This window comes from Miniopterus natalensis, chromosome 1, assembly GCF_054644295.1.
Source record: "Miniopterus natalensis isolate mMinNat1 chromosome 1, mMinNat1.hap1, whole genome shotgun sequence".
Taxonomy (NCBI): Eukaryota; Metazoa; Chordata; class Mammalia; order Chiroptera; family Miniopteridae; genus Miniopterus; species Miniopterus natalensis.
This window is the reverse complement of record NC_142081.1, coordinates 50,887,592-50,904,264: the sequence shown is the minus strand read 5'-3', so window position 1 is coordinate 50,904,264 and position 16,673 is coordinate 50,887,592. Positions and strand designations below refer to the sequence as shown.

At 40.5% G+C, this 16,673-nt stretch overlaps 1 protein-coding gene across 3 annotated transcripts in view; it reads right to left on the bottom strand.

The window, feature by feature from the left end:
• Positions 1–16,458, bottom strand: part of MYO5A (myosin VA) — a 168,517-nt gene extending 152,059 nt beyond the window's left edge. For all 3 annotated transcript variants that reach the window (XM_087821400.1, XM_087821398.1, XM_087821399.1), the window contains exon 1: positions 16,377–16,458. In XM_087821400.1, the coding sequence (XP_087677526.1) occupies positions 16,377–16,403 (27 nt within the window). In that variant the 5' untranslated portion in view covers positions 16,404–16,458. The remainder of the gene's footprint in view (positions 1–16,376) is intronic.
• Between the last annotated feature and the right edge of the window lie 215 nt (positions 16,459–16,673).

The following is a 16,673-nucleotide window of genomic DNA, read 5'->3' as shown; positions in this document are numbered from 1 at the left end:
TAACAAGTCTTTGGTCCCCCGAGTTATCAGGCTGTTTCCCTTCCCAGCGCATAACCCTATTTGCCCCACACGTAACATGGTAACACATTTGGTAATCATACTCAAATCAATCTCAAACCACCCTTTCCTCGGCATTGTTTTCTACATTTTTGTTTTATTTTTTACTTTCTTTTTCTTTACATCTTTATTACTATGTTCCCAAAAATTTAGCTGCCGAACACACATAAGATCCTGAGTATATTTTAACACAAGGAAATCCCTACCTTTTGTCTGTCAAAAAATTGCAAACCATATGTTATATGTTAATTTTATTTTATTCTCTTTTCATCTATTAAAATTAGAAGTAGATTAAACTTCCTAGTTTGCTTGAGGGCAGTGTCCTCAAAGGTTAGGTCACACGATGGAAGTTTCTACTTACTATAAGAATGTTGGGTTGAAAACTGAGATAATCACACATGGGAAAGGATCTTCCTACTTATTTCTCAAACTGGTTTTCCCTAACCTCTGGATATCTCTGTCCACAGTCCCTCTTTCCTTAACTATTTAGAAGACAAAATAAAAATGAACCTCATAAAAGTAAAAACAGCTGATAGTATAATTAGCTGAATAAAATGGTGATGGGAACATACCCAGCCTCTTCTTCCCTCCGTAACCCAGCAGGCAACCTGACCTGGTATTTGCCACCCTACTTGTACATACAAAGATTTGCTTGATAGGTCAACTGTATTTAAACTAAAATATGACATCTATAAATAAAACATTAAATAGAAGCCATTTTTAGATTCTGACAAAGTTCATGGACTGCTCTCTTGAAAACTGTCATGGAAGGCAAAAAGCCTCGAGAGAAAATCACTACGTGATCTGAATGATTCCTGTTGAAATCAGAACCATCAGATGATGACAGTAAAATGGATCAATAGCTTAAAATGGTCTCAAGTGAACAATCTGTGCCATTCTCCTTCTCTGGTCCTTGAAAAAAAATAAAAGAGCAAGAAAAAAAGGTCCAAGGTCTTTAAATGAGGCTGTTATTCCATTCAGTAGGAGGCAGTTTGTGTTTCACTGGAATTAATTAACATGACCCTTCTTTAAGCTCCAGCTGCAACTGATGTCACTGTGCTAAGGCAGTAAAGAATGAAAACCAAAGGACAACTGGCTACTTAAGGAATTAAGTTGGCTTAAGTGAAAAGCATGCACAGAAGCAGTTCCAGTGCTCTGGCTGAGACTCTTTGTCTATCCATGTCAAACACATTCTCAATAAACTCAATCTATTAATTTCAGACTTACAAAACCTAACTGCTGCCCAACAAAAGCAATTTTCAAGCTGGAATCAGTATAGCGATACTACTTCATCTATTTCACCCACATATATTTTTCAATAATTAATTTGGTCTTCACTCATTCAGATGAACTAAATTTTAACATAGTTTATGATAGTTACCTTAGAAAATCTTGAAAAATTAAGCAATGGATAAGCAAGGCAAATAAAAATACAGGAGATGTTTAACCTTAAAAACAAAATTACTTTGTTTAGGTTTAATGTACAGAATAGCACAGATTACATCTGAGACTTGCAGATTTGTTAAACTGGTACTGACTTTCTTTTGAATGTCCCCATCACTTAGATTTTTCATGACCTCAGATAAGACATACCAATCCTTACTCTAACCAGTTAAGTTGCACTCTACATGTTTTGTCCAGATCCTTGTTAAACACACCATAGTGGAGGCCCCAGCTCCAAAAGACAAACTGACTGCAATGACTCCAGAGGGCAGTGACTAAGGAAGCAACTTCACGTGGTCAACAGATTCTTCTAACTTTCCCGAGACTAAGGCACTGCTCCTGACACAGACTCAAAAAAACTCTTAAGACCCAAGAAGGCGCCACCTCTGCCCCAAGGGAATTGAGCATATTCTGAAGAACTGGGCTCCTAACAACTCCTGGACAGTTTCCCAGACATGTTTCAGTTGGGAACTTGTTATAAGCAAATTTTACAGTATTTGTAAACCAAGGGGGAGGGGGAAGGCGAGGCTTATTTGAAGTACACTAATAAAAAGACTCCTTTTCAGAGCTTTTAAGATGTCTTATGTCTCAGAAACTATTTCCCACATTACTTCTCTTGATTTAGTAAATGTGTTTTTTCTTGGAAGACTGTCTGCTAGAATCTTCTCCCTTTAGCCTAAATCAACCTTTTCATTTCTAAAGCAAACAGTTTCTGAGCAACTATTCAGCATGGATGCAGGGGCTTGACAGATTCCAAGAGGTTTTTATTAGTCAGGTATAATCTCAACTAACAAGAAAAGGCAGGTCTACTGATGTGTAGATTGCAAGGTTACTCATCCTACCATATGGCTTCCAAAAGAGTAGAGGAGGAAGAGGTCCACTGTCCTCTCAATCTGGAACTAACGTATACTGTGGTTCACCTGGCCCATGATTAATAATCTTGATCTCTCTACCTCTATAGCCTGGAGAATTCCTTTCTAGTGGTCTGTTGAGACTGACACTCTGAGATCCCAAAACTATAATTATATTTAAGGATTTATTCCTCAGTGCTTTGATATTCCTGTTTTGGGTTTTTTTAGTCCTTCTAAGCGCTAACTAGATTAATCTTCTTAACACTGATATGATAATCACCAACTTTTTGTACCAATGTTGTTATGTAGAAAAATTAGATGTTTTATAATTATAATCAAATCCATTAACAACTACAATTGATTTATTTTTAAAGGAACACATAAAGGCTTTTGGTTCTCTTGAATTTAAGTGCAAACTGTCAAAAAATTGGAAGCACTTATCCTAGGGGACTGGTTGAGTAACATGACTAATTCATGCAATATAATACTCTGAAGCCATTAAAAAATATATTGTAGAAGAATATGTATTAGCATGAGAAAATGTTCACAATATACTAGAGAAAAAAATCTTGCTACAATATAGTATGCATTTAAAAATCCCATTTTGCTAGAGAAAATATAACATAGAAAAAAGAGACTAGAAGGATATACTCAAAATATTAAGAGTACTTAAGGACAACGGATTACATGCAATTTTTTCTTTTCTTTTGCATTTCTGAATTTCCCAAGGTTCTGCACTGAATATTTATTATTTTATAGTTTTTAAAAAGCTTTTTAAAAAAAAATAGCTCCTAAAGTAATTCTGCAAGTCATTTCTTACACTATTTCGCACCTATTATTAGTAAAGGTAATGGAACATCTTTTACCATAGAAGACTCTCAATTAAGTTTTAATAGAAGGGATGTAGTTTTTCCAGTTGCCTTTAAAAATAGCAAAAAGATTTACTGGGTCACTACCATGCACCAGGTCTTCTCACATGTACTATTAAAAGTGAAACATTAAGGACAGCCAGGAAAAAAAAGCGGCTGACAATATGACAAAAGTAATATCATCTTACAATTTTAAAAAGACTTACCACCACCACTCAACAAAAAGTTCAACTCATTTTTATTGAGCATTTACTTGGTGGGGGAGCTGGAAAGTGGGAAGTATGGTGAATCAAGTCCAGAGTCAAGCAAAGCTAGAACACAGGCTCAAACAGTAGGGCTGGTTCGATGTCGCAAAGTAGAGTTTCACAGATCACCGCATCAGAATACCTTATGTTATTGGTTAAAAATGCAGATTCCTGGGGCTCCCAAACCTACTAGAGCTCAGAGTCTCTGGAGGCAAGACTAAGGAATCTACTTTTTTTCTTTTTCTATTTAAGATTTTGTATTGATTTTTAGAAAGAGAGGACGGAAGAAGGAAAGAGAGAAACATTGATGTGAGAGCAGAACATGGATCAGCTGCCTCCTGCACACCCCCTACCAGGAGGGAGCCAGCAAACTTTCTGTGCACAGGACAACAACCAATTGACTGAGCCACCCCAGCTAGGGAAGGAATCTACATTTTAAAAAGCATTCCAGATGATTATTACATTAAGTCTGAGATCAAGCCAAGTGAAGAGGGTTAGAAAACTATCACAGTCTTGAATGTCACACTAAGGAATGAGTTAATCTATAGTAGATAATTAGGGCAGGAGGAGGAGAGGGTCAGGTACCAATTAGGGGTTTTTTTGGTTTGTTTTTGTTTGTTTTGTTTTTGAGTTTGACTGCTTAATTAAATGTGAAGGAAAAAGTAGGGGAGCTCAGTCAGGGGTTTTGAGCTGGGAAGGAGCTTCTGTGCTGTGGGTCAGCACTACTCATTACAGCATGGGCTGGAAAAGAGAACTGGAAGCACTAGAGAACTGAGGAAAGTTAACTATAATGATGCATTAAAATTGACCAAGAGAAGAATAAAGTGGTTCCCAAAAAGAGAGGTGGGAGAAGGAAGCTCATGACGAGTTACTGATGAATAAATAAGATTACTTGAATGCTGACATATTAAACCCCCAAAAATACAGGCATGGAGAGGAATATTTGAAGAAAACTTTACAATGGTACTTTAATGCCATTTAATTAATTAATTCATTCAATCATGGACTTGTTACTATGTATCAAACCCTCATCTAGATGCTGGGATCAAAAAACAAATGAGAACCATTGAATTATACACTTTAAGTGAATATATGGTATGTGAATTATAGCTCACTACAGTTCTTATTTCCTCTGTCTGTAAGGGACTCAGAGAAGCACTGGGGAGATAGACAACTACAATGTTGTGTGGCTAAGTGTCAGGACAGAGGTAAACAGTGTTCTGTATGAACACACAGACAGAGCATCTTAGCCAGACTGGGTCCGGAAGAACTCATTCATGAACCAGAGTAGAGAAAGTCAGCCGAGGGGAATGCTGCAAAGCAGAGAGAAGGCAACCTGGAGAGCTCTTGACTTTAAAGAGAAGACCTGTATGGGAAACAAAAGAGATCAGGCAGGCCCAGGGCCCTGTGCACTACTACTCAAGCCTCACTATTCAAGGTGTGGTCCTCAATCCAGCAGCACTGAAGTCACCTGGGAGTTGCGAGAAATGCAGTCTTGGGCTCCATCACACACCTACATCAGAATCTCCATTTTAACAAGATTCCTAGATTATGCAAATGGACACCAAAGTTTGGGAAGCAGAGCACAAAAAATTTATTCTCAAGACAAAATCCTCTGGGGAATCACTGAGGAATTTCAAGCCAGACAGTTACTGGCATGATCAGATATGTGCGTTACATAAAGATCACTCTGGTAGCAGAATGAAAAATAGATTACAGGATTGCTTAGGGAGCTGTTTTAGGACCCAGGAAAGAAGTATTAAGGGCCCAAGTGGAGTAAGAATAGTACGAGGAAATAGTAACTATTTTGGGTTGGGAGAATAAATAAGATGATTTCTAAGTTTTTAGTTTGGGTGAATGTATGAATGTTGATGCATTTCACCAGACAGGGAATACAAATAGTAATTATAGTGGTGAACATTTCTTAATTGATATCAGGCTTTATTCTAAGTGCTTGGCATGAACTATCTCACTTAATCCTCATAGCAGCCCTATGAAGTAGATAGCATTATTATTCCACCCAACAGATGAAGAAACTAAGACACAGAGGTTAAGTAGGGTAGAGTGGCATGAAGAGGGATGGAGACGGTAACAAGTTCAATTCTGAATATGCTAGGTTTTAGGCGCTTGTAACGATGTCCATAAAGCAGTTGTTTGTAGAGATCTAGGTCTATAGAGAGAGCAAACAGGTTAGAAACAGAGATTTGGAAGTTATCAGCACAGGGTTGGTACCTGACTCTTCTGGAGAGGATCAGGCCACAGTGGGAAGGAATGTGAGGTAAAGGACAGAGTCTAGGGATATCAATATCTATTTATTTTATTGTTTAAATTGATTTTTAGAGAGAGGAAGGAAGACAGAAAGAAACATCAATTGGTTGCCTCCTGCATGTGCCCCAATTGGGAATCGAACCTGCCACCTTTCGGTGTATGGGACAAGGCTCCAACAAACTGAGCCACACTGGCCAAGGCTAGGAATACCAATATGTAAAGAGCAATAGCAGGTAGGGGAACTTATGAAGACAAAGTAGCCAGAGAAGGAGGAGAATTATAGCTATAACCCCAATAGCAATAATAATAACAGCTAACATTTGTAAGTGTATACTATACTTTGGTCACTATTCTAAGCATTTTTACATAATTAAATAAGTTAATCATCAAAATACATGCTGTAAGTATTATTATTCTCTCCCCCCCCCCCCCCAATTACAAAAATGAGAAAATTGAGGCACAGAGAGGTTAAGTAGTTTGGTCAAGGTCACAGAAAGTGAATAGTAAATCCAGGATTTAAACCAGAATTTAAACTCTGAGAGCAGATAGAGTCTGTGTCCCTGACTTCTACGATGCACTGCCTCTCATTCAGGCACTGGAGGTGTGGAACCAAGGAAGGAAGCAGTTGTAACAAAGCCCTCAGAATAGTGTCTGGTCTGCAGTAAGGCCTCAGTGAATTTAAGCCATTATTATTTGATAATGATACTGCCATGAAGTCATGCAGTTTGCAAGCTACAGTTTTTAGAAGAAAACAAATGACAACTAAATAAGGTAAAAATCAAGGTTTTAGTGGAGGAAGAAAAGCAAAGAAACTCCCAAGGATGCTAAGCCTTCAAATCCGTTTGCTATACCTTAATATCTAACTATACACACACACAACCTTCTACTGCATTTGTGGCTACCAGTTCTGAAGGAGGGCTGCTGTACACAGCAATGAACTGCAGGCCTCAGAAATACTTAAACACCTCTGAGCACTATAAAGATTCCATTCTAGGGTGCTATCTTTAGCACTGGGTGTATTTTGAATGGTCTAGTTGTTTTAAAGCAGTTATTGATGCTGAGGGTCTCTCAGGTTCTTGACTGCCCACTGAAAGCAAACTCATCATGACCACTCCAGACAAATGGCAATTTGTTCTAATTAGAAGGACATGTCATCTACAATGAAATGATAATATAATATTTTCAGGTATTTTTTAAGTTAAAATTACATTGTTTAGACTCTCAAGACAATAGCTTCATGTTATCTCTTTTTAAAATTCTTTCTAATTCAATTATTTTTTATTTCCAGAAGGTTAAATCTTTAAATAAATTGATACATTTCTATTCTAAGAGAATTTCTCAAAACAGAGTAAAGGTACTAGATGGAAGAAAGCATCTCACAGAAATGGGACATCTGGTCAGCCTAGCCCTGAAGCAATGTACATAAAAAGTGCTATTTTTAAAATGAGATAAATGTGAATACCCTATCCTGCATAAATGTAAATGCCAGCCCTTGCCAGGAAGACTTGGAATCTAAAATTGACTAAAACTAACTAATTCAACCAAAGATTTATGTACAAAAATGCTCATCATAGTACATTTCTTATAATAGTGAAAATGCCCAGCAGTAAATCAATTATGGTATGTCCAAATGATAGAATATTATGCAGCCATTAAAAACATTCTCAACGAATATTTAATAGTATAAAAATTCTCACAATATATACTAAGTTTAAAAATTTTTTAAATTACCATTATGAATACAGATAAAAGACTTAAGGAAGTAAATCAATGTTGACAATAATCATGTCTGGGTGGCATAATTAGTTACTTTTAATTTTCTCCTTTTATGTTTCTGTATTTTTCAAATTGTCTACATTATATCACTTCTCTAAGCAGAAAAATTTACTGAAAAGTCAATTATTTATTTGAAGTTTTTTTCAATTAATGTTTCTATTTTTAACTCTTTCCCACTCTTTCTTACCCTAGTGTAAGTCTTAAGGTCTATAGCATTAGTTCTCAAGGTGGGAGGGGGGAGTAGAGAAAGGGGTCTTGGCCCCCCCAGGGGACATTTGACAATGTTTGCAGACAACATGGATTAGTTGTCACAACTGGGAGTGGAGGATGCTACTGGATCTAACAGAGAAAGGTTAGGGATTTGGCAAAATCCTACAATACATAGGACAAGCCCCCTGAAAAAAAAGAATTATCTAGCTTACTCTGTCAATAGTGCAGAGGTTGAGAAATCTTGGTCTAGAAGGAAAAAAACACAACAACAATATAAACAGGAAGAGTGGGTTAAAATACCCCACTCTTATTCGCTCTAATGGGTTTAACTTTTCATTTCTAAAATATGATTTTTTTAAATATATAAGTTCGGTTAATGACAATTTAATCCAGGTTTTGACTCAAATTCCTTATTATTAAGATACACATTTCCTGATTCCTGGACATCTCCAGGAGTTCTTCTCCCAACCTGAGCATGATGCTTGTCAAACTAGAAGATTTTTCTCAGTTTGAGCATATAGAGATCAATCCTATATATAAGATTTTTAAGTAGTGCTATAGAAATGCTTTAGAGATCATATCTTTAAAGTAATAGCTGGTCATCTTAATGTATTTACTCAAGTATGATAAGTTGAATAACTAAGTTCTAACTAATCTTGCCTAACTAGTCCAAAAACTAGTCTAATACAAATGTTTGTTTAAAACACGTACACACTCAGAGAGAAAATTATTTATGCAAACTCATGTGAACTTACTTCCTATTGTGATGTCAGACTCAGAGAGTGGTACCAAAAGTACATGAAGTTGAGGAAATGAAGTACCCTCTTCGATCTAAGTTAGTGAATAACAAGTGTTTGGTTATAACAAAGTACAACAGAGCATTAGGTGTAGCTGGATGAAGTAAAGTGGCAGGGGGATCAGGAAGTAGATGACAGGGCGGGAGGTATGAGAGCAGAAAAAGATTACACCAAAGATGAATTCAAGCAACAGTTCGGACGGTCAAAAAGGGAAAATAAGAAATTTTGCAATTTATCTCTAGGTGAAAATGGGGAAGAGAATGATGTATGCAAGCAAAGGCGTGAAGAAAATCAGGGGAAAGAAAATGCTGAGGAAATAGGGCAGAAAGAGATCAGCTGCAAAGGCAACAGAGGGTTCACAGTCCCCTAATTAAGACTAAACACAAAATAATTTTCAAATTTTCAATGCCTGATATGCTTTTAATAACAAGTGCTTGTATGGATTCTCCATGGCTTTTTTTTTTTTTAATTCAAAATGATTCTTTAGGGGAAAGATATCCATATTGATACTCTTGAGTATGCAAAACTCACCCAATCTTCTCCGCTCAAAGATCAGAAAAGGAGGGGCAGAATTCACTCACTTTGTCATTTTGGTGATTTATTCACAGTCGACATCAATTAAGGGTAGTTGTTTGGTCTACTGGCCTATTCCTTCTGATGGGGAATAGCTCTTAGCCACCCCACCAGGTCTGAGCGTGACTATCAGTGGTGATGCCATCCTCCCCCTGGCATCTGGGGTGAGCATGACTTCACCACTCGTGGCATTCCTCCTGCACTGCCTACAGGGCACAGTGAGAGGAGAGGGCACATGACCCCAAGCAAGGGCAACCAGATTTCCTACACCAGGCTCTTCCTCCAGGTCCAGAGCTGGAAGATCAAGTGGTCTGCAGTCGCCACTGACCACCTTTCTCGCCCCAAAAAAGCTGTCCTGAGGATGAAACCAATGTCAGGCAGCATAATCTGACATAAGAGCCAGTGACAGAGAGCCCCAGAGACGACGTCTGAGCCTTAAATCCAGCCATGCCTACACTTTCAGGTCATATACGCAAATAAAATCCTTTTGGGCTTTGAGTTGGTTTTCTGTTATTTCCAACTAAAATAGCTCAGGCTGGTAAACTGTTTAACACTGTCAAAGAGAGGTTAGGTAGGTTGGTTTGTCAGAACTACCATCTATGAATTGTTCAGAACCTTCTCTTTATGTACATCCTAACTGACATCCTAACATGAGGTAATACATTTCATAAATGTAAACTTCATGTTTGAGGTAGAAATTCATTTTAAATGACATGTGTTTATTTATTTCAAGATCTAACTATCCCTACTGAACTGTGATTTGATGTAGAAACTTCTATGCTTGGTGTTAAATACTTCACTGTTTTCCCAGCTCACCATCTTTCTAAACCAAAGAGTTCTACCCTTTCAATCTATCTAGTCTCTTCACTAGCCTGATCATTTTATTTCTCCTATTCTGAAAATCCTCTAGTTTCAGAAGTGTATTTATCAAAAAGTAGAAACCCCAACCACACACACAGGATTCCTAACCAGGACAATGCATGTTTTTGGATGAGCAATTTAAACAAAACTTGTCTTTTTTGTATCCGGTCCCCCTCCAGTCTAACATTCTGCTCATGTTTTTTTGGCGACAGCGGCACATCAGGCAAAGGAGATAGGATAGATGGTCCCTATGGATAATCATCAGGGTTGGGTAATCACATTTCTCCCTTGATTTCAATCAAGTTTGGAGTCATTATTTTGAAATCAAAACATAATTACATCATCCCTAAGTTCTACAATTGGCAACAGCCTCCGTTTTACAAGATGTTTAATGCTAATGGATTCTGGTATAGGAGACTTCCAACTGAAGAGGGCTTAGCAGAGAAATTCGAATGCAAGAGGTAGGAAGAAGCCAGGGAAAAGATTCTGCAAAGTTCAGAAATCTGTATCAGCACAAATCCAGACTGAGAGCACAACCAAGACCAATGGGGAGGAGCACTGTGAAAGGGCAAAACTGACAAAAAGACATTTAGTACACTAAGGACCTAAGAAAACAAAGCATAAAATGCAGGCGCCATTAAGAAAGGTAAAGAAGTGTGTGAAGAAAAGATTAAATCTCACCCAAACTCCTTTTCCATCTACTCCCATCTCCCACTGTCAATGAAACTCCACAGGAGTGAGTCCCAAGGTCAGGCCTCTGTATTCAGTGTCTCTATTGGTTGGGCTAAGGCGGAACCATTTGAAAACAAACAATTATTCTCTCTGCCCTGGTGGCAAACACAATTCCAGTAAACTCTCTAAATAAGCTGGAGAAGAAACTAAGCACAGGGAATTTTTGAGGGTGATAAAAATGTTCTATATCTTGTTTGTGGTGGTGGTTACATGACAGAATATATTTGTCAAAACTCATTAAAGTGTACATTTTAAATCAGTGAACTTTATTACATGTAAATTATACCTCAATAAAGTTGATTAGAGAGAGAGGCAGGCACTGGAGGAAAAGGGGGGACAAACTCCCCAGGTAGACAAATGGAAAAGTCTGGGGAGACCACTGTGGGACAGAGGACATGCCCATCAGGGTGGAGTGGGAGGAGTGGGGTTACCCACAATATTTTACCAAGGACCAGACTTTATTCCATAGATCAGCCGGGAGTTCACACTTTCAATAATACCTTATACAGTGGTACCTCAGTTTTCAAATGTAATCCGTTCCAGAAGACAGAGTTCTGAAACGTTTGAAAATCGAGGGATCCACAGTTGACAGCCAGGCCGCAAGATCTAGCCCTCAGCAGAAGCCGCGGGGCATGTTCGACTTCTGAGGCGTGTTCAAAAACCGAAGCATTTACCTCCAGGTTTACAGTGCTTGTAAACAGAAATGTTCGTCAATGGAGACGTTCGAAAACCGAGGTGCCACTGTACTTCATTAGGAACTGCCCAAAGTGGGGCCAATAAATCCAAATCCTTCTTTTGTGGGCCATATGCCCCTAGATTCTCCCGATGGAGGTAAAATCCATCATAAAATGAAAAACAGAGAAGCTAATTTACCTTCTGAGATAAGATGTAAGATAAGGGGGTTCATCCTTCCTCTCACACACGCTCCTGCAGAAAAGTTAGTGCCACTCCCCAACCTTTTGGAGACTGTAGTTAAATTCCTGGAACCCCATTCGTAGATCTTCCTCCAGTGTTCCCCTACTTTGAAAAGCGAAAAGCACCACGGAGATTTAAACTGTTTATCTGACAGAAGCAGCTCTCATTAAATTAGAGCCACTTTGTAATCTTTTAACCACTGGGCAATACACAGAACTTTCACACACTTCAAGAGACAGTAACATTTCAAGAGGAGATCATGAGTGTTCTGCTTTGCTCCAGCAGTGAAAAGGAGTATTTGAGTAGCTTACAAGTTCTATAGTTGGCAAAAATTCATGATGTAATGGGAATGAACCTCCAGTTTCCAAAGCTAGAGCTACTAGCATTAATTTACTCTATTTCCTCTCCTTCCCGTCCTATAGCTTCCCGTCTCTCAGAGGTGTCCCCTTTTTCCTACATCTTCTGCCTGTGCCTCAGTCTACCAGACCTCCATCGCTTCACATTTTGTTTCCTGCAAATCCCGCTGGTCTCCCTGGGTCCCAGCTCTCCTCATCATTACTCATCCTGTTCAACATGCCTGAAAAGGTACTTGCCTGTCTAACTACTTATTTATACCCAGCTTCATTCCTGTAAGTGGACTAATCATCCTAAACCCTTATTGTCAGTTTATCTCTCTTCTAAGTATTCTTCCATTCATCCAATAAATTTTTAACCAACACCTACTATGTGTGAGACATTGAGCCAGGATCTATAGGAGGTGATCAAAACTCTGATCAGCATCTCAGGGGGTCTGCATTAGTGTGGGAGTGGCGGACGTACACATGAATAACTATAATAAGATGGAAATGTGTAGGGGTCATTAAAACAGGACGGTCAGCTCGATGTCAAGAACTGGTAAAGAAGACGTAGAATGTAAAGAGACAAGGGAAAGGCTGTTGAGGTTTCCACCCTGACGGACCAGGAGAACTGCAGTGCCATTAACAGGCCTAGGGACGTCAGGAGGAAATACAGATGGAAGGGGCATGATAGGAGATGAGGAAATGATCAGAGATGAGATTGCTGTCCTGCTTTAAGATTTTGGAAGCAGTCTGAGAAATGTAATTAGAATTCCCAGGATTGATAGTTTAAAAGAACAATGACATAGTATAAAAAACTGATGCTATCCCAGAAAAAATCTTGACCTTATAGCTTCAGTAGATAAGAGGGAATGTGGTGGGAAACGAAGGCTACAGATATACAATCTACTAGCTTAAACGGCTGTTTCATCTAGGAAAGTTTACGGGCTCTGGAGCAGGGAGTTTAAATCCTTTGTGCACTGTTACAAAACTCAGCATCCTGACACACCATGGGGGCTCCTAATGAAACGACTTCATGTAATCTTGCCATTCCACAGCATTTATGGTGCTATCCATGGTGTCTGGGAACCTCAAGGAGGACTAGCATGACATTTATTGCTGCCAGTGATCCATCTAGGTCTAATTAATGAACCCTGCTCCAGAAACACTGAATCCTTTGAAGTTGCTGAAAGCATCTATGGGTGATGTTATGATTCAGATATTCACTGGCAAGTCAAGACTAGCAAATATTTTCAAAATCAGAAATCATGACATATCAAAGCCACCTTCAATTATTTTGGGAACAAGCTAGGTAGATCTAAAAATAAATTAATACACAAACCTATGAATATTCTAAAAACCACTAAATTGGTGAATTGTATGGTATGTGAATTATATCTCAATAAATCTGTTATTTTTAACCAACAAACGTGTTTTAAACAAAATGCTAGTTTCCAGCAATGTTATATCCTAGGAACCTAGCTATTGGCCTTAAAAAATTTATACTGCTGGAAAAATTTACAAAATGGAAGCCCTACTAAATTGCTGTGACAAAGCCATTATCATTTTAGCTAAAAAGAATAAACCGAATGGTCTCATGACTTTCGCCATAATAAGAGCTGATCTGTATCACACATTAAAATCTGCCTTTAAGTTCTGAATGACATTTTTTTTGGAAATAAAAATAGATTAATACCCATGAAAAACAATGTATTATAACCATTTAGATTGCCTACTTTATTTATTGATTGGTTTTAGTGACAGGAAGGAAGGGAGGAGAGGAGGAGAGGGAGAAAGAGAAGAGCATGGATTTTTTTCACGTATTTATATAATCATTGGTTGATTCTTGTAAGTGCATTGACTGGGGATGGAACCTGCAACCTTGGTGTTATCAGGCCAACCCTCTAACCAACTGAGCTACCCAGCCAGGACTAGCTGAATGACATTTTTTAAAAGGTCACTTTTCAGATTTAACCACTATGTTGAATACCATAATGATGGCAAGTCACTAATACATCTTTCCTAGTTATTTACCCGAGGACTTCCTTTCCTATAATCCTCTACTTCTAACCACTGCCCTTCCTCTAAACACCACCACCCAAGCTTTTACCTCTAGAATCATTCCAACATTCCCCATGTACCACCCTGTTCTCTAACTTCTACTAATACCACACCAACAGCTGTCTGCCTGCTGTTGAGTTACAGCCGGAGATTCACCATTGGTCAAAAATATAAGCAGCAGACTGTGAGCCCTCTGAGGGAAAGGACTGTGTCTTGTTCATTGTTAGAACCTCTCAACATTAAGCAGAGTACCTGGCACCCAGGAGGTGCTCAATAAATATTTTTGCCCACCATTAAGCTAAAGTCCATTCACAATAGAATTAATCAACAATAGCCAAATGACCAGGTTATTCTTAGGCATAAGTGTATGAGAAGGTGGCTTAAGCTCAACTCCAGTCTTTTCTTTTGTTTTAATATACTTTTATTCATTTAAGGGAGGTAGAGGGAGAGAGAGAAACATTGATCTGTTGCCTCCCGCACACACCCCAACCAGGGATTGAGCCGGCAACCTTTGGATACACTGGAGGAGGCTCAACCAAGCACGGGTTCAACTTCAGTCTTTATGTCTTAATCAGTCTGTCTTTATAATGACTAGAAGATAATTTAAAAACAGACTGTGATGAAGCTATGGCCGAAGCCCAAAACCTTACAACTGAAAAATCGCAGTACCTTCCCCCCCGCCCCCCGCCAAAAAATTATCTTTGTGGGAAAAAGCAGACCCAAAATACAAGAGCAATTTATTATCCACTCAAGTTTCTAGTTAACCCACGTACAATTAATCAGGCAGCTCAAGGATGGACTCCTCACCACAGTGAAGTAATGTTTACAGATCTTTATCTCTTCATGTGAAAATGACTCCGATACACAATATTTCTCAGTAGCCACTTCATTTATTATAAGAATCAAATGAGTTAATTTGTAAAGCACTTAGAACAGTACCTGGCACACAGTAGCACTATATGTTTATTAATAAAGTAACTTTGAATCAGTTTCCAATTGCATTCATTTATACATTAGAGATCTACAATGCCTAAAGAAATTACCAGGTTTAGAGAGAAGTTCCAATTGTGCAGTCTTTAAATCTGGGGCTGGAAAGAAAGGGGTCCCAGAGAATGTTTCCTGAGAACTCCTCATTTCATGGCTGAAGTAATTAACCGCATGCCTTGTATTTGTAGAGAAATTCACAGGTTACAAAAAGCTTTCCTAGTTATTATTAAGTTTAATCCCCACAACAGCCTTGTTAGAGATGCAAGGCAGGTATAATTAACTCCGTTTACTGCAGCGGTTAAGGACTTGCCCAAGGTCACACAGTAAGGGAAAAGGCCTCGGGCTAGAATCCAGTTCTCTTGATGTTGGGTCCAGACCTCTTGTCTCTACAACATGCTGCAACTCGGGTCCTGGGCTTACTTGGGTCACATTTGGAAGCAATGATTCTAGCATCCCAAATGGAGATTCTGCTTCAAATGCGAACTTGAAAACTTAAGGTAATTCTGTTCATTGTAATTAGAGGTAATTAATAGCTGGCAAAACACCTACCTACGTGAGTTACAGTATAAAATGCCATGATTACACATACTCACAAAGGGCACCCCGCACTGCCCAAGACAAATTTTCAGAACAGTCTTCAAAGGGACAGTTCTCCAGAACATTGGAGATTACCAGACTCCGAGAATACTGGAGTCAGTATTACAAAGAAAAGGATGCCACTTCGCTTAAATTAAACCCAGGAGAAAAGGCTCGCCCCAGGGGATGGTGAAGACATGGAGCCCAGCAAGACTCCAAGGGATTACACGCAGGCTGCAAACTCCCGGCGACAAATGAGTAAGGACCATCGCAGCCCATGAATCAGCCTGCGTTTCTCCGGCCGCACCATCCAGGGGCTCAGCGCCCCAGGCCGGCGCTCTGAAACCCGCCAACTAACGGTGAAAATGGGCTGGCGACAGTTTGCAGGGTTCCAAAAAAAAATCTCACAGAAAGCCTGGCTGGCGCTGGCAGTGGCACCGCATACCAACGCCACACGTTATTTTAAGCGCGTCCCCAAGGGAGGGACCATTTGACAAGCATCTCCCGCTAGCCAGGATTTTTTTTTTTTTTTCTCCCCCTAAAGCGCACCCGAGGGCCGGGCCATCCCGACCCAGACCCCCTTTCCAGAAACGCGCTCCGCTCGCAGCCCCAGGAGCGTGGCGGGGCCCGAGCCCCCGCAGGCCGGCCTCCCTCCGCCGCCTTCAGCATCATCACCGCCCGAAAGAGGAAGGCGCCTCGGCGGGACCCGCGGGCTGGGAAACGCGCGGAAAGGGGGTGGTGCCGGCCCGCGAGCCCTCGCGCCGCCGCCCCTCCCCAGCCCCACCGGCGCGGCGCGGCCCCCTCCCCCGGGGGCGCCTACCTTCGTGTAGAGCTCGGACGCGGCCATGGCGGGCCCGCGGCGCGACGCCCCCCGCCCGAGCGGAGGCCGCACCTCGCCTGGCCGGCCGCCCGCGCCGACGAGGAAGCGCCCAGGCTGCCGCCGCCGCCGCCGGGGAGCAGGGCAGGGCCGGGCGGGGCCGCGCGGGGCGGGGCGTCTCAGGCGCGGGCGGCCCCCGGGAGCCTCGCCATCGCTCCCGGGCTCACCGCGAGCCGCCGCGAGCGCTCCGCGTGCCCGCGGTCCTCGGAGCCGCCGCCGCAGCGCCCTGGGCGGCCGGGG